Source organism: Agelaius tricolor, unplaced genomic scaffold (genome assembly GCF_023055355.1).
Source record: "Agelaius tricolor isolate 1412-34295 unplaced genomic scaffold, bAgeTri1.0.p SCAF_5, whole genome shotgun sequence".
In the NCBI taxonomy this organism is placed as follows: domain Eukaryota; kingdom Metazoa; phylum Chordata; class Aves; order Passeriformes; family Icteridae; genus Agelaius; species Agelaius tricolor.
The window spans coordinates 24,032,790-24,051,919 of record NW_027269265.1 but is presented as its reverse complement, the minus strand read 5'-3'; the positions used below and the strand labels follow the sequence as shown (position 1 = coordinate 24,051,919).

The 19,130-nt window shown below is 37.3% G+C and overlaps 1 protein-coding gene across 2 annotated transcripts in view; it reads right to left on the bottom strand.

The window, feature by feature from the left end:
• Positions 1 to 16,469, bottom strand: part of SEC23A (SEC23 homolog A, COPII coat complex component) — a 28,614-nt gene extending 12,145 nt beyond the window's left edge. Inside the window, exons 1-13 of one of the 2 annotated variants that reach the window (XM_071426852.1) lie at positions 16,330 to 16,469; positions 12,625 to 12,864; positions 10,796 to 10,853; positions 10,453 to 10,539; positions 9,067 to 9,303; positions 8,888 to 8,967; positions 7,841 to 7,985; positions 7,338 to 7,496; positions 6,260 to 6,375; positions 4,706 to 4,829; positions 3,541 to 3,621; positions 1,734 to 1,823; positions 384 to 490 (exon numbers count right to left, since the gene is read on the bottom strand). In XM_071426852.1, the coding sequence (XP_071282953.1) occupies positions 384 to 490; positions 1,734 to 1,823; positions 3,541 to 3,621; positions 4,706 to 4,829; positions 6,260 to 6,375; positions 7,338 to 7,496; positions 7,841 to 7,985; positions 8,888 to 8,967; positions 9,067 to 9,303; positions 10,453 to 10,539; positions 10,796 to 10,853; positions 12,625 to 12,845 (1,505 nt within the window). In that variant the 5' untranslated portion in view covers positions 12,846 to 12,864; positions 16,330 to 16,469. Of the gene's footprint in view, positions 1 to 383; positions 491 to 1,733; positions 1,824 to 3,540; positions 3,622 to 4,705; positions 4,830 to 6,259; positions 6,376 to 7,337; positions 7,497 to 7,840; positions 7,986 to 8,887; positions 8,968 to 9,066; positions 9,304 to 10,452; positions 10,540 to 10,795; positions 10,854 to 12,624; positions 12,865 to 15,805; positions 15,994 to 16,329 lie in introns of those variants that run through there. The other variant, XM_071426854.1, reaches the window with a different exon arrangement.
• Between the last annotated feature and the right edge of the window lie 2,661 nt (positions 16,470 to 19,130).

Sequence of the window (19,130 nt, the reverse complement as noted above, 5' to 3'; positions counted from 1 at the left end):
AAGTATATTGAATCAAGGAAACTGCAGGTAAAGGTTATACATGGAATACCAGGTATTTACATCCCTCTGAACTGCAGTTAGCATTCTCCAGCTCAGTTTTGAAGTGATTTTTGCCATTCCCTAACTCCAAACATACCCTCAGTTTAGGCCACAGAATTTCATTCACATCTTCCCCTTTGTCTAAAATCACTTGGCTTTCCTCAGAGCACTCTTTCAATAACATTATACAGCCACTGTAACCTCTCAGAGAAAAAACAGTCCACAGGACAAGAGAGGAAACTGTCTCAAAAAAAACAGTGCTTACAAAATCTACAAAGTAAAAGGCATATACATAGATATACACCCTGACTTTTCAAAAATTATTCACCACAAGTAAAACATACTTTCTGGCAACTGTGGTCACTCTGATACGTCTCTGTCCACTGGAATGCTGATACTGAGTCACAAACTGGATTGCACCACGTCCTCCTTGAGGAATGGGAGCATTGTGCTAAGTACAAAAGGAAAAGAAAATTAAAGAGAATCTCAAGATTTTACAGTATGATTTGAAAATGTATAACTAATTACTAGAAATTATTTCCAATAGATGGCCCGAGTTATATTAATGCATCATCTGGTGCTTTTGTTACATTGAGTACCTTTACTACACACAGATAATCAACTTGGAGGTTGTTCAGGGGTGTTAGAAGCAGTTGCTGGCTTCACCAGATATCCTTAAAGCAACCAATGCTCTCTCCTTACATATGCCCTTCCAGAGACAATGTTTTCCAAGGGGCCATACAATTCCTGGTTTCACCACATTCTAACACCATATGACTCACTGGAATTACAGGATAAGAAAAGTGATACTAATCTAAAATGTTGATCAGTGGATCTCCAACAGCACTGTCAAAACAAAGATTGGAATCCAGGTGTAAACTGAAATTTTGAAACTCTGCTCAGTGAAAATACAGGCTAACATGCTATATAAACAATTCAAAAGAGAAGGAGAGTTGAAAACAACTATTACGCTAAATAATTAGGGCGGTTTCAGAGCTACCAATAAAATGGGCCCAACATAAATATACAAGAAGTAAAATCAAAACCTGACTAATATAAGTTCAAGTTTTCAAACCTTTGCATGAATAACAAACTATGAAATACAGCACACTAAATATATAGAAACTACAGTCGGCTCAGTTCCTAAGCTGCTTCTTGAAATAAGAAATGGTGTGAGAATGAGTACCACACTTGCTCCTCCTATTTTCATCCTCTTTTCCCTCAGGGAAACAGGAAATCAGACTATTTGTCCTTCATGCATTTCAAGGAAACCAATCTTTGCTTGCAAATACTGAGCAATAAATTAAAATGTAACAGGATGTAGTAATTACCTTGTAACTAAAACATCAGAGAAATACTGTTAAGCACTTTTAAATACACAGATTACAGCATTTCCACATAATGCAATTAAAATATATTCATTAAGTAACACACTGAAAGAAAAAATTTGAGTTAAGAGATTATGAACTCAAATCAAAATCTGTAGAGTTCTTTAGTGCTCATTGTCACAAACAAGAAGATTAGCCCATCATTAAGCAGTTACTGTCCACCTCTAAACTTTGACAACACAAAATGGCAACATCATTTTTATCCCTGCTACTGTGCTTGGGGAAATCACATAAAAATACAAGCTTCAACAGTCACATAAAGTAAAATTACTCTGTTTAGTACACAAGTAGACAAATATTTATTACCTGGTTTACCACCTCAAAGTACAGTGCAAGTGTTGTAGTAGGATTAAGACCACAAATCTTCCACTGACAAGTGCCTCCTGTTCCAATCTCCTGCAGAAAGATTTTGTAATACTTTTATAAACCAGAAGTATTTCCTTGTTTATGAAATACAGCCTGCAATAGCCATTATAGGTAAATGTTTGCAACTACTCTCACAAGCTTTCTCCCTGCTCACTCTGTCACCTTCTCAGACAAACGCTCCTGGCAAAGCAACTGCAGAGCTGGATGTAGGAATAATAAAAAAAAATTTTAAAAAAGAGATTGTTGTTTTAAATAATTAATACATTAGAAAGATCAGAAGCTGGCATTAGAAAAATACTGAAAAAGCAAGTCAGAAACAGGAAAATACCAGATTTCACTTAAGCAGAGGCAAAAAGCACATGCAAGTGGAATGACTGTTCTAAGGTGCAGCAGTAAAACATTGAGCAATAGCTTACACACGGTATTTTACTTAGTTACACAGTCTCTAGTAACTAACAAGGTAACTGTACACAGATAGCAATGTATTTCAACTGACAATTCCTTTTTGCCATTAAAGCAACATAAATATCCAGCAAAACCAATTAAAGTAACCCATCATCCATAATGGACACAGGGGAACCAAATAAAACTTCTAAGGAAAACTATGCTGGCAATATTGTCACTGTGCCTGTACTCACTTGAAAGCATTTTGGCTAGAGGACTTGTCCAGTTACCACTGAAATGAGCTGCAGGTACTCTCATTTTATTCATATTCAAATTTGAATTCAGATAATTTCAACAAAAAGGGGTTTGGAACAAAAATTAATCATGATATAACTGCAAAGCCAGCAGACAATCTCACAAGTGAATCTCTACTACCTCCTATGAAATAGATATGTAGCTTAAATAAGGATATGTACCTTTAATTTATTTTTGGGGTTTTTCATTTTATTGCAATATATTCAATGAAATGAAAAAAATCTGTACCAGATCACCAAGAAAAAAACTGTTGGATATACTGAATTTTTTATATTCACAAAGATGCAGTCATAAATACAAGGAAAATTTAAGGAATAAAAGTGCTTGATTAAAGGCCAATTGTGAGCATTTTCATACTGGGAAGTGCTCTACTATGCAGATTCTTAGGAACAAAAGTGAAACTTCTCAAATGTAAGACATTTTGGTCACTTGCAGAAATTGTTTTTTTTATTGGTAATCAAAAGTTAGTAATATTAAATTATAAGAAAATACATTAACATTTAAGTCTAATATAATTTAAAAGTATAACTTCAGGAGCCTGCAATAGCTGGATCTTTCAATCATTTAATTAAATATGCATTTGGTGAAACAGCTACAGAAATGGGAAGAGAGAGTTCAGATAAAAGGGATGTTTCCAGTCTTGTGTCCTCCTGTTCTGTCAATTCCTTCTAAAAAACGTATTTTTATGGTTCACTTTGGATAAAAGGACACAGGTCTGATATTAACAATAAAGCATGCTAACTCATTTTCTACTTGGTTTCTGCTACATCATCATATAACTTTTGTATAATAATTTTAAAGCAACTAAATCTAAACAATCTAAACAAGTGGACAAATCTAAACAAGTAACAAGGGATCTGCAAGGTCTAGTACAATTGAATCTGACTTACTAATGAATGTAAGTTTGCACGTATTTAATTTAAAATTGGTCAAAAGTGACCATTTTGTTTCATTTATGGAAGTTTCAGCCTCTCTTCAAATCCAGAAATCTTAAATTCTGTTTTTCCATAGAAGGACATGACCTTTATTTTCAGCAAAGTTTACTTACATTTTCTGAGACACAAGGTCCCTTAGAGTTGAGAGAGACACAGGGTCCAATCGCTCCAGAAATCTTTACTTCTCTTGAAGTCTTCATATTTCAAATAAAAATATACATTAACATGCCATGCTAAAGAATTCAGTCTCATTTTATTGTTAGATAATTAAAATCTCAAGGCATACTGCATTACTGATAGCTTTGGGAAAGGTTATAATAATGCTTGATACATCTGGAGACACTTTTCACGTGCTCAGTTTCTACACTTAATTATGTTTATTTGCCATACTAATTAGTATATCTTAACAGCATGAAGATAAATTAAAACATGGAGAAAAGCTGCTTGATTTATAAACATAGGAGCCTAGAAAGTATACAGGGTAATGCTTCCTTCCTAATGAAAGGATTAAAATTTCCAAAGGTAAGATTAAGACTGAATACTTTGTACTGTAAGATAAGCCTACACACACTTGATAAAGAATTTCTACTCTATGTCCTGAACATATTTAGCTAAATTAGTTATTTATGTTCTTCCAATGTCACTTTCCTCTTTGAAGTGATCTGTGTATCCCTCTAGAACTGGGGCTCCATTTTTACATTTTCTGGGATCTTTCAACAAAATTCACATCAATATGTATACAAAAAAAAGAGGGTTCAACTATTTGTCCTATTACTAAAAATTTAAACAGAATTTTACCAAAAATGAAAATAGTCTCATGTTCTTCTACAATATGAGATTGGAATATTTTTCAAGAAACATCAAGGAAGGCAGTGCTTGAACCTACAGGATATTCAGCTCTAAGCTTATCACAATGGTGGAGGCAAAAAATAATGTTGTTAAAATGCCAGAATGGATTCTGGTAAGGATGGAAAGTGAAAGAAAATTTGTAATGGAGTACACAGAGAAACTGACTTACCTAAAACCAAGAAACCTCTGATATCAAAATCTGTACATTCACATTGAATGCAAGATTAGAAGAACTACCATTATACCTAACTCACATTTACAGAATCCCACAACTACAGAAATATAGCTAGGACTATGTACAGCTATGTACAGCCCAAACTTAATAGATCTGTTTAGCATGTTCCCAAAAATTCCTTAAAAAGGCAGATTCCAGTTTGTAGCCATCCTATTGCATTTTTTCACTAACAGACTGCATTTTTGTATGCTTACCTTTATTTCTAATGTGCCACCAAATCCCATCTTAAATTGTCCTTGCATATCTTTAGTGAATACTCTCTGAAAAGTTTGTTTGAATAATGATGTATTGAACGAGTCTCCCATTACCATGTAGCCTCTAGACAACAAAACAAACAAACAAAACCCATGAGTTAAATTAGATTATTTATATACTTCATTTTTATTAAAGAAACTAAAGACAATTCACTGTAAGACATATTTTTACCTTCTTAAAATAGACTAATGTTAAATTAGTATTTTGCTACAATGTTAAGGATGAAAGTTTGAAGTGAGCTCCTTGCCCTATGCATCTTAAGGTCATTATAGTATGTAACAAAATCTTTCACTGGAAAAATACTGTGGTGGACTTACAAAACTAAGGATGTCTCAAATCCTGACATACAAAGTCTTTACTTCTCATAGTTATTTGTTCCGTGTATTTTGTGTAGTTCATTCATTACTTCAGGGTTAAAACTATGCTCAAGAAGCAGGATTTATTTTTATGCTTAGCCACATTCTGGGGATGTAACTGCAACAGTTACCACTTGTCATGAAATATACCCTGCCATTAGAAAATATAAATGGGAGATATTTTCAGTCATCAAAAAATGTTAATGAAAACACTTTAGTAAAATATGTCAATAGGTCAAACATTACACTCAAAAGAAGTTTCCACATGGATACTAAAAAATAGAAGAAAACAGACACAGATAGAATCAGAAATTCCTCTCCGTATGCAGGATGTAGCCAAAACCAAAATAGAAGAGCTGTAAGAAAAATAAACAAACTATACATTAAGGCTACAGAAATAGGGTGAGTCAGAAGAGCAGACAGAAAGAGCAAAACAGTATAAACAGAAACACAACTCAAGTTTGTTTGATGCAGAAAAGGAACAGGAGTCAAATATGCAGGTAAAATCAAATTTAAACATAAATATCCTGAACAGTGAAAGCTCCCAAGCTAAGGCTATACACACAGCTCCGAAGAGAAGCAGTGATTAGCATGGCCAAGCTGGCCTGAAACTCAGGAACTGTACCTGACAGTCATCTAAACCACTAGATGAACCTATATCTATAATACATATATAGATTTTATATATATACAATATATAAAAGAATGGCATAATAAGACAGAAAGAATAACAGAGGGTTTTATACCACTCCGAAGAACACAAAAAATAAGGACAGGTCCTTATCTTTACTGAAACCTTCCACTTACACAGACACACACAGAAAAACAGAAACACAGATATGTTTTAAACACATGTATCTGATAAACTGTTTGTTTAAAAGACATCCATGTTATTCAAGCCTCAAAAATATCACATTAAAAGAAAACAGCAAACCCGCTTCTGATTAAATCAAAAATTGTGGTGACAAATCTGCCAGAGGCTGAGATATTCTAAAATTCCAGTACAAAAGTAGCCAACAGAGTTTGTCTGTTTACACTTTTCTTTTTTAAATAGCAGAATTGTTTGCAAGTGCTTCACGTTTAACAATTTTAAACTGCATCTTTATATACTACAAAAAAAACCAAACAGACACATACCCAGTGTAGTTGGGACAACACTTCATCTCCAGTAGACCAGTCTGATCCAATGCACATGCATAGATGTCAATAACATGACCATTTGTTGCAGCTCGATTAGCCAGGGCTTCAAAATGCTAAATACAAGATGAAAATACAGTTCATAGCAATTTACAATGTGAACTCTCCTCATCTTCCCATTAAATCCTAAAGTCACAATTTTTTTCTAAAACATTATCAGATTCTATTCACATAAAAGTATATTTTTCCTAAAGTTAATAAGACTGGAATTTTCAACACTTGGGGTTTTTTTCCTGATCAACTGAGAGCTTGACTGCCACTAAAGAGAACACTGGTTGCTATTTAAACTAGAAAATTTGATCATCTTCCTTCTATTCACATAAAAGTATATTTTTCCTAAAGTTAATAAGACTGGAATTTTCAACACTTGGGGTTTTTTTCCTGATCAACTGAGAGCTTGACTGCCACTAAAGAGAACACTGGTTGCTATTTAAACTAGAAAATTTGATCATCTTCCTTTTAAACATTGTATTTAGTGCTAGATCCAGCACAGAACCGAATTTACTATTCTAATCTCAAGTGTCTACAATGAGAGATGCTTGCAACTGAGCTAATTGTTTAAGCTCCCATTATAATCAGTCAAGATGACTTGAACAAGTTTTGGATGCAGTTCACCAACCCAAATGTACATTTTAAATTAAATTAGATATGACTAAACTCTACAGCCTAATCCTTCCCCAACTTTTTTTATAGGTAACTTCAAGAGACAGTTTTGAGCGCCAGTCTTAGAAGCACCAGCCTTACAACACTAGATACACCATTTGGTCACATAAATTTCTGAATTAAACCAGAGAAACACTCCAAAGAATTTTAATGTGAGCTAAACAAGTCCTAACTCAATATTCTGACATTTCTGAAGAAATTCTTGAGACATACCACTATTCAGAGCCCGGTGAACAAAACCACACAATTCCCACCTCTTTATACATTTCCTATTACTAACAGCATTTTGCAGTGCCCACCAATTTAAATGTTTACTTTATAGGAATATGTATGAGATCCCATGACCATCTCTTACCTTAGTACCCTTTTTAACATATTTTGCATTGTCTTTTTCAATGTCATGCCATGATCTTATAGGTAACTTCAACTCATCCCCTACAACCATGCCAGGTCCCTGCGTTGCTGGTCCTCCAATGAACATCATTATGCGTGCACCAGTATTAGGGAAAGTGCACTGCAGGAAATAAAAGACAAAAGAAAACCTTTGGGTTTTGCTACAAACTGAACAAAAGAATTAGATATGTGGACATTTATCACACTGACAGGATTGTAAGAATAACAGCATTTTTTCACTCCCAGAAGTTAAATCTGCCAGTAATTCTAAGTCTCATTTTTGCCTTATTAAAAATATGTAAATGTCTATGAAATTATAAGCATGTAAAGGATGAGATTCACCAGAATCATCCTACAAAATTCATACACATCAATTAGAAATGTTTTTACATATTGATTGTGGAAGCTTTTCTGCAAGAAAATGATCTAGCTGTAGTTTAGCCTAGCTGCAGCTAAAGCTTTTACCTCAAGGAGCCCAACAGCTATAGACAGGGCCACTCCAGAGGAACGTAAGGGCCGTTTTCCTTGTGGAACAGGCCAAGGATCACGCTGCAGCTCACCCAAAAGATCAGTAAGATTCATATCAATCTTCTGCACTGGTTGCAAAAATCTGGAAACAAATACATGGAAGTCGTTTAGATTTAAGTTATTAAATAAAAGTTTTATCAATTGCTCACTAGCAATATATTAGACATCTATTTGAGGTATCTAATTCTAGATTCTGGTCTGAATTCAGACCAGTGTCTCTGCTTCATCAAAATAAAGCAGTTTGGAATTACTACATACACACTCAGTTTAAGAAGCTGAGCAAAGAGCTTGCAAAACCGAAACTTGCAGACTTACAGATACCACCATTATCCAGAAAGAACTTTAACTAGTCAAAAGAACAAAGCAGATGATGATGTATGAATTCCAAAAAGAAACATGTTTCCCTGCTTCAGCAACAATCAAAGATCAGGAGAAAAATTAACACAGTAAGATCTCTTTCATGCTGCTGCAAGTAGTTTACATATGCAGCTAATTTTTAGACGGCAGAGACAGCAAAACCGTCTTTCAATAATTTCATAAATTTCTTCTGCCACAGTGAAATACATAGGAAAATCAAACACCAGTCTGCAATTTCCAAATGAAAGACCAAAGGGGAGGGAATAGGAATAGAAGAGGGAGAAAAAAGGAAGGCACAACTGGCTATCTGCATAAGGTATCTTATGCAGTGTTAATATCTATTAACACTTTCCAGCACACCGGTCAACAGAAGAATCATTATTATTATTTATGTATCTATAACGTACCTCTCAGAGCACTTGCAAAAATCATCCAGATAATATTACTATTACCCATTGAGTCAATTCTTCCCAGTACAAACTGTAGGAAAGAACTGTCTACTAGTAAATTTGTGCCTGACCAAGAAGTTTGGCTATCAGTTTATTGTTTTATTGATCATAAAACCTAGGTTTTCCAGTACATTAGTGGGGTCAAGGTATGTGTTTTAAGATATTTAAAGTAGATTACCTGTTAGAAGGTGGTGGCTGCTGCACCTGAGGACCCCGACCGACTTGTGCAACAGCTACTTTTGTAAGCCCCAGCATTTCCTGTCACCAAATAAATAAGATTTTATTACAAAATTTGTTTGCGGACTATTTCACCATTAGCACCTTAATGATTTCTTTTTGTTTGCTTCTGTTCATTACCTGAAGCTGTTTTGCAGAGAGGTCCTTTGTTCCTCTGAAGACATAACTTTTGGAAATTCCTTCACAGCCAAGCTCATGAACTTGCACCATTCGGCCAAAGGTAATGAGACCTACTAATGCTGTTGGTGGCAGGAGACTGAGGGACATTTGCATGGATTCCTTCAGAGCTTGCAAGTCTTCATCTTCCATGCATGTATCCACAACATAAAGAAATATCAAAGGCATCTGAGGACCACGCTTTGAGAAACAAAATTAGAATCATATGAAAAACAAGTCTTGCAATATTTAAAGGATCAAAAATGAACAAGTAAGGCAAATCTTATAAATGTTGCAATTTTAGTCATACCAGTAATGTCAAAGTTTCATCTAACTTAACTCTCAATTGGTAATCAGGATCCAGAACAAAACCCCCACCAAAGTGAATTCTGTACAAAAAGGAAATGCTTACAACAGAAGAAAAGAAAAAATCATTTCAGGATATCAAGTAATTTTGAAGCATGAGCCAATTATATACATCTTTTAAAATACAATGACCTCTTACTGCTCCAAGTAAACATAACAGTCATAAAACTATTCACAATTATAAAAGATTCTAGCCTGATGACAGTCCATGGCATTTCACCTCCTGATTTTACTCTAGAGATCGTCAGTACTTTTTATTCTATCTAAACTAATTTTGCTGTAGTATGAGCAAACATTCAATTTACTTTGCATTACAGCAGTCAGCAAAAAGTACAGATTCTGTTCAGTATTCACCCTTCCTTTCATTAAAATTTGTCACACTTCAGTGAGGATTCAGATTACGATTTGCCTCACTGAGGTCTTACAAATTTTAATCCTCAAAAATTAATTTAGAGGTTGAAAATTTGAAATTCCAAATGTTTGCAATTTAGAGGTTTAGGCCCATTTTTTATTTCTATTCAAGTAACCTCTGTCCTGAAAAAGGATGAATATTAAAATTCAAACACCTGAATTGAACATGTATTAGCTGTTGTCTCTAAACCAGACAGCACTCATCATTCAAATACAAACTTAAATTCAAATGGTTAATGAGAGATAAATGAACAGTAACATCTGAATTGAAATTGCTTCAGCAAGCAACAGAGGTAAGCAGCCTCCTGACACAAAAACAAATTAAATTCATTGTAAAGAAACAGACATAACAGAAGTATCAACTTTAGAGAAGAACTCTCTTTTTCTTTTGAAACCAATCTTATAAGCCATCCTAATGCTCTTATAAAATATTTTCCAACTGATGGCATCAATGTTCAATAAGCACATAAATACTCACAGTCACTAAAATAGAGTGAAGAAGCAAAATGGAAATTTATTCTTTTTGTATATTGCAAGGTGCTGGATGTTCAATATTCTATTTAATGATTTTACCTGTACTACATATTCAATGCTGGAGAATTGAGGCAAAAGTTCAGCTGGCTGATTCATTTCAGATATGCCAGCGTAAGTAGGAGGAAACTGCAAATAAAAACACAGGAATTAAATGTAAATAAAAGATTGTAATTTCTACAAAGGAAAAAAAAACCAGACATTTTTCAACAGATATTCACTATTGCTATTATGGAAAAAATCTCAATGCAATGTCTGAAGATAAAATTGCACACTCATGCTCTTGCTGTCAATTTCAGATTGCAACTGTAATTTGAAAAATCAAGGTTTTCATTTCACCTCATAAAAAGTATTTTCTATATATTGCATTTTTTATTTTTCTTACCTGGTTTCTCTGGTAACAAAAGTTGCAAGCCCAGAGTTTCGCTCGATAATCCACTTGGCTATAAAAATACAACAGGTAAAGTTTATATAGCATGAACAATTCATTTGCCTCCGCTGTCCCTAGAATACATGTCTTTAAAACTTGAAAAACACAATGACTTTTAAAAAGGTTCTTTCAAATATACTTTGTCCTAAATACCCACATTACAAACAGAAAATGGAGCCTTACACAGATGTATCAGGTAAAGTATTGTGTTTAGGGAGAAAGAATGGTCTTCAGGAAAAAATGCAAATAAGAAATTTAAAAATACAGACTCAGCACCTATATTACAGCCTTTGTCCATGGTTTTCGCATATCTTTTGAACTCTCCCTACCTTTGAATTTTTCATCTTTTTCTGCCTCTATATATTAGCTGCCAGAGTGTGGGACTAGCCTGAATATACATTATGCCCTAAAAAAAACCAGGTACCAACATGACAGCTATCTCTGTAACAAAGACAAGATTACTTTCAAATTATGAGTCTACTCCTTTTGTCTACATTTTTATTAGTATTCAGAAAGTTAAAAAAAATGTGAATTCTATCTTCACACCACAGAGATGTTTTAAAGTCCTAATCACATCTTAAGGGAAAGTCACCTTAATAGTTCTCAATGTACACTTTTTGCTATTACATCTTCTCCTGCCTACAAGAGCAAAAACATTTTTATAATATCATTGAATCTTCAGGTAAGTCCCAGCATGCTCTAAACAAAACATAGATCTATTGCTAACTAATTGTCTTTACCAGTTATAGAGGCTGCAAAGTACCTAGCCTAAAGTGCCACACAGGCTTCTAAAGTCTCCTCAGATTGAGCCTCTAACCACCCTTTCAGGGGAAAAAAAAAAACCAGTCATTACTAGCACATACAACACAGGAAAAATGTGCACAGTTCACTGTAATGTTGGCATCTGACTCTATAACTTTGTCTTTTCATTGCTTTTCTTCCAGCCCTCAATAAAAGATAATGCTTCTGAAAAAGTTAACTTCAACTAAGTCTGACTCCCAGCATAACCAGCCACTGAAGCTGTTTAATACTGAAACACAATTTTGCATCTGCTTTGAAGCTGTCTTTTCTCCCAAGCAGGGACAAGTGATTCATAACATTAAATTTATTCTACAGGTTCTCTGACATCATGTCTAATCTCTATCAATCAGGGCCCTTGCCTAGCAAATTCCAACCTAGAAATCATTCTGCTTCTCTTCCATACTTCTATGACAAGAATGACATATGAAACACCTCCTCTGCTTGCAACCCAACCTTACCCATGACTAGTCCACAACCATTTGAGCTTGTGCCAACATCATCCCGAAGCTTGAACAGCTTTCTACCCTCTTTCATGCCTACTTCTGATGTTAACTAAAACAGATAACCTGCTTTGGTCCACAGATGAACTAATGTCAGTAATAAACGTAGTTTATTTCTCTTGGAAATTAAACTATACCAGGGTCCAACAGTTCAAAAGATACAGTACTGTAACGTTTTACCCAAGTCATTTTCCAGAGGCAAAATGCAAGAATATACTAAATCCCAAAATGTATAGTTGCAGAAAAATAACATACCTAATCAATACTAAGTACATTGAAACGACTCATTAAATGAAAGCTACGTTATCAGTAAATATGTTACATATGCAAATCTATGTGCAGAACCTTCTGAGACCTGCAAGTCTGCACGGTATAATGATGTGAGGAGTACTTGAACTTCCATGCACCAGATCTTGCACACAGTTCAGCTGCTCCCAAGATTCTAAAGCAAAGAACTGGAACAATAATATGCTTTAAGTTTACCATAAGGGATTCAGAACAGCTCGGCACGTGGTCCTACTGCACAGCACTGGCTCATACTGAATAGGAGGCAAGTCTGGCCGCTCTTTCAGGGGTGTGAAGAGGGCAGCCACAGGGACTACCATTCTTGTAGCTTCCAGGCGACTTGAAGGCCAAACATTCCAGCTGAATCTAACTCCATCTCTGTCCTCATTCTGCTGGATAAATTCCAGGAAGGTTGTCATGGTCAACTTCTCTCTAACACTAAAAGAAAAAGATAACTGTCAGCAGAACGTTGAGATGCAAAGACTTTTAACTACTAAATGCTGAATGCAGGTAGTAACAGTCACACATTCAAATACTGTAACTGAGTTACAGTCAATAAAACAAAGTAGAGCTTATTAAATCCTAAAAGTAATGTGCAGAATTCTAAGGGGAAAAAAAATACTTCTGTATAAAATTTTTTAAGAGTTTCTAACCATATTTTTGGTATCTCATGATGCAGCCTACATGCACACATAAAGGGATGACAACCTGACATTCCACAAGAGTACATTCCTACAGCAATGCTAGGAAGTAACTTTGTAAGAAATACAAGTGCCTTACTCCAATATATTATGTACCAAGAAGCACTTTTCAACAATTCTTTGAATTCAAATTTACCATTTTTGCCATTGACTTAAGGCTTTCAAAATGTTCTGCTATGATTACTCAGAAGCTGGAGAACTGGGGAGCACAGACACATCTGAAAAGCTCAACAGGTACCTCTGAACATCTGGTAAAGTCAGCAAGGAGCACTTCCTCCCTCCAATCCCAAACTCCTCAGCTATATACACACTGTTCCAGAATATCTGCTGCATGCTACACAGTACCTTTTATAAAACATATAGCACAGGCTTTTCCAGGAATTAGGATGTCTAAACTCACACTCCTTAATAATTAAGGATTTACAGTAAAAGCCTACATGAACCACCTAAAAGGAAGTAGAAATACTCCTAGGTCTCAATTTATACGGTAACAAGTTACAGTAGAAGAGCTATTATAAATGCTGAAACCCTCCTGAATTGGAATTTAAATCAGGAATTCTCCCAAGCACACTGACATTCTTAGTTCTGACCTTACATACAGTAAGGAGACTCACAGAAACTCTCAATTTATCAAAACCTATTTCTATCTATCAAAATTATAATGGCATTGCACCTTTAGTTTCTATAACAGCTAAAAACTTTTCAAGTTATTTTAAAAAATAGCCTAACTTAACACTTTTATTCTAATTGTAACTTTTAAGAAAACAGAATTACAAAATACATAAAGCAAAGGGAAGTGCTGCATTTCACAGTTAATATCCTTAAGAAATAATCAACTGCCAATATTTTAATGGGCACGTCTTGATATTAGGAGCAAATCTGCTCCTAATGGCAATTACAACACAGGGAGCATGAGGGACTTTGTGCATAAAAGCATTTCCACCATTGCTTTTACTCAAATTTCCGCAAAGCAGGGGGACAAAACTGAGCAAAAGAGAGAATATCTGGAAGTTGTAATTACTACAGAGAAATCAGAGACAGAAATAAACTCAGCTAAGAGAGGAAAGAACAGCCTGGCATTTGAAGAGGATATAGATTTTAAGAAATGTCTCTCCTAATAAATCAAAATCCATCCATGTTTTTTAAAAAACCTGGAAAATGGGATATTAATGCAAGAATCTGCACAATACAACTATCTCCACTCTAACCACAAATTAAATAATCTCTCAATTTAAAAATTATTTCCTGAGAAGACAGAGAAAATTGCAACTTAAGGCTATTTCAGCCATTCACTGGCAGCAACTATAGACTCACAAAATCCAGCTCCAAACACTGCAACATGTCACACTTTCTGTCCTGGACTTCAAAGCGTTTTCTCCACATTTTGCTCTAGCTGTGTTTGAAATGGCTGTACGTGGATATTACTTTTACCACCCAGTTATTGCTCCTTAAAGGGCAATGTACAAACACCACTGTGCAATGACTAATCACATGCACATAGATACATAAACGACTTGTTGGATTTACTGTGTCAAATACTATTATTTTCTATTAAGTATGGATTTCCTATTCAGAAGGTAAAAGTGGCCAATAATCAAGTTCTCCTCCACCTTTTCTTCTATCCTTTTCTTCCTTTTCAAGTGCCAATAATGCTTACCTATTTCCCCACTCATCAAATATGGAACTCTTGGTCTGACAAGTTACATTCAGTAGCATTGTTACAACTATGCAGACACATTTTCTGAGATAGGTGTGGAGATGTATTGCATTATACAAGAACAACAAACCCTCCTGGCCTACAGCCTACACACAAATTTTGGATACCTAAATGCCACAAAATACACACTGCTCACCTCAGAAAACCTCAGAGAAGGGATTTTCAGAACAGGTGAACAGCAACAGTTCCCACTTTGGGATGTCACTGCAGATTAGGATATCCAAAAGAAACAGAAGCCCTTTCTGGTTTGTTTCCTTCCTCCCACTGCTATGGCTGAATGTACCTCACAACCCCACACCATGAGAATCTCAACTGTGTGTCGCAAAAGAAGCCACACTTGAATTGCATTGAGAGTCACTGGTTGAATATCAGCATCTTTAAATGTTTACACAGCAAAGATAAATATGTCCCAATGCAGAATAATCCCAAAATAATATCCCCTAATCCCTGCATACATATACAAAATCAAAACATTTTTCTCTACAGCACTGTAAGAGGTCCAGCATAGATAGAAATACATAAAGCAAAGGGAAGTGTTGCATAGATAGATAGAAATCCCTCATAGTACCATGTATTTAACGACCACTGAGTACAGCTCACTGCACACTTGTCTTACAACACGCCTATTCTCTCAGTTTATTAGGCACTAACAACCTGGTAAAAGAGATTAATAATAAACCCTTAATTAATTTTTTATGCCCAAATTACATACCAAATACAAATCTATTTCAGTTCCAAGAAGGAACTTAAATACACGAGCAAAATGGTTTAAATAATTTGTCTAAAACAAATTGCTGACATTTTCACCACTCAAACACAGTCATCTTCCAAATCTGCTCTCCCAGACCTCTTACTGAAAACTTTTTTTTTTTTAAACAACCACGGTATGTGATAACCCACCTAAATTAAAAAATCAACACATAATCAAACGCAGCAGGGCCTGCATTTCTTGTAGTTTTACCTACACTGGAAGGCATCCCCATCAGCGGCACAGCGGCGTTCGTACAGCAGAGCTCCGGGACAGGGGCACCACAGGCGCTGCCGGAGAGTGCCGCCCTTTACCCCCGGCCGTGGAAAGGCCGTGCCCCGCCGGCCCTACCCGAGCGCCGGCACCCCGGCCGAGCTGGGGGCTGCTGGGGGCCGCTCGCCCAGCCCCGGCCCGACAGGCGCTCCCCGCCGCACCGGAGGCCGTGGGCAAGGCTGATCAGTGGCCGGCAGTAGCCCCGGACCCTCCGGCCGCCGGGGGCCCCAGAGCAGTTTCGGGCACCCGGAGATCCCCCACTGCCACGGAGGGGACGCGGGGAGCTCCCACCACGCTCGCTCCAGGTCCGGCAGCCGTGCGGGGCCCCGCGGCCCGGGGTGCCCCCCGTGCCTCCCAGCGGGGGGAGAGGGGCTGCCGCCTCTCCTCCCCGCGGCACCGCAGCTCCGCCGGCTCGGGCTCCCCGCGCCCTCCGCTGCCCCCTCAGCGCTGCCCTGCCCGCTCACCCGCGTCCCGGCCGCCGCCGCCGCCGCTCCCGCTGTGCTCGCTCTCCCCGCCCGCCCGCTCGCAGCCGCCCCGGCGCTGCCGACGCATCAACATGGCTGATGGGAGAGTCCGCGCCACGTCAAGGGGCAGAGAGCGGGGGCGGGCTGAGCTCCGCCGCTCCCCCGCCCCCGGGCCAGCCCGCCGGCCTCCCCGGCCACCGCAGCGGGGCCGGCGTCAGCTGCTGTCCCGCAGCTCTGACGGTCCCTTCGCCGCCTTGCCGGCTCCTGCTCGCGTGTGTGTGTTCGCTACTCTGTTCGTCTTTCTTCTGAAGGTCGGTCGTCTGCACCTCGATCTCAAATCCATTCAGGAAAAAAGGCACCCCGACCACCGGGGGCAGTTTCGCCGTCTCTCCCCGCCGGCAGCGCTCGGCTCCCCGGTGCTGCGCCTGTGCCCGCGGTACCGGGGCTGCCTGCGGCCCCGCCGGTGGCTGCGCTGCTCTGGCCGCTGCTGCTCTGTCCGGCACGGAATTCCTCGGGATCGAAAGAGCCGGGCTTCCGACAGTCCTTGAGCTCACCCTGCCTGTTCCCATCTTCCACCATGTGTACTTATGGCAACTTTTTAATCTGGAATATTGTTTACATGTTTCTTCTGAGTGCCTGGGGAAAAAAAAATACATTGAAATTATATTCCTGAGGGTTTTAGCCAGAAACAATCCTTTATCTTGTTAGTGTGGTCAATTTTTTATCCCCAAACTCAAGTTATAGGGACTCGTCAGTTTCAGGAATTGTTTTTAACAAGCCTGTCATAAAAGGCCAGAACAGTAACCTCCGTCTTTCCTGAGATGTCGTAGTGCAATTAATCCAGACATGGGGAAGGACTGAAAAATGTTCTGCTGACTGACTACCATATCCTCCCTCCCTCATTGCAACTCGGAAAACATTCTGTGACCACCAAGCAAACACAAATTACTAAAACAACCTTATCCTCTTTTCTTCTATGTCAAATGTGATTATGATAGAATTTCTTTGCCATTAGCATCTCCAGTCTGGTTTACCAGTCCTCTTCAGACTAAAATCATGAACAGTTAAGCAACAGCAGAATTTACCGGAGGGATTTTAAATTTTCTCATCCACAAATCTCACTGCCATTTGTGGGAGAATTAAGCAAGAGCTTGCCAATGACGTGTACCATCCTCACTCTGAACTCAAAAGAAAAGAAGAAAAAAATAGACCAACCCCCAGACCCCACAACACTTCAAACTTCAAACAGATGCACAGAAAGTGGCTCAGTGTTGTAATTTCAAAAGCATTCAAGTACCTTGTGAAACATTTTCAGAAAATTACCTACAAAATAGGCAAGACACGAAGTCTAAACTGCAGGATGAACTCTATAAATAAGGGAAAAAGAGGCAGCTGACATTTAAAGACACTCAAAGGGCAAGAGGGGAAAACAGCAAAGTATACTACTCTGAAAGTTTACTACAAATAAAATATATTCAGTATTTTTAATTAATCATCAGCACAAATTTAATTACATAATAATTCAATGCTCTAAACTTGAAGAAAAGTCATGCAGCTGTTATGATAGTGTGAACGACAGAGAAAATCAAGGAGAAAGAAAAGAAGTAGAAAATAGATGTAAACTCATTTACTCATTATAAGAAAACATTTTGTTAGCTCCCCATATTCATATCTAGAATGTAGACTTGAAAGCATTTTAACTTTTCATAATGCAGAATTTATGTGTTACTTTGTTTTGTTTTGGTTTTTTAGCCAATGGGGCATATCCATTAATGCAGGTCACACTTTCTTTGGAAAAGTACTCTTCCTTTATGCCTAAGCAGTTGAGGAAAAATATATGCATTTCCAGTTTCACTTTCCTCTTTCTCCACTGAGTCATATTTGCTAGCCATTGCATCAGCATTGTTGGTAAGATGTGTTAGGAACAATTTTATTTCCTGTGGAAGACTATCTGCAATAATTAAAAATATGTTGCTTTGCTTAACAAGTATCAATGGGAAGTTCCAGAAAAAGTAATCTAAAGATAGAAAGTATATTTAAAGTGGATTTATATCTGTGGATTCTCTTTTAGTTCACAGTTCTGGACTTTACAACACATAGGAAAAATAAGTTCTGAATATTACTAAAGTATTAGAAAAGAACTTTATATAGCTGGACTCACCAAAGGTTTTGTCTTGATCATCAGCCTTCCCAGAGTTAGCACTGTGGGCTTAAGTAGGAAGTTTTATTTTAGTGGTGACTGCAATTGCTGCATACTCAACTAGGATGTTAGATCCGGGTTTGAGAAAAAAAACTCCCTGGTACACGTAGGTGCTTTTGGAAACACCTTAAAACAAACAAAAGCCATTGGAGAGGAGGAGTTAAGGTAGATGTTTATTTAGAACTACTGAAATACAGACTTGCAGGGGATTTAAAAAAAATTTTGATTTTTTTTTTAAACTTATGTCAGAAGTATCTAAAACTACTCTGAAATATTAGATCTAAATAGACTTTGCATGCAGAACTAATTGGAGAGGTAATATACTGATGGACGTTTTGTGTAACAGGAATTTCATAATACACAATGTAAACAATTACAGCATCATCCTTCTGCTTTTTTTTACCCGGGAAACGATGCCCCTTTCTGCAAATGCTGCCTTGCTTTCTGCCATGAGGATGCTCCCACATTATAGTCCTCAGAAAAACTCACATAACAGCAACTCAGGCCTTGACCCTTCCAGAAAGGGAACTCTGTGTAAATTTATAATCGTTAACTTCTATGTAACTGACTTTAACCACAGATCTCAAAGCATTTCAAGGAA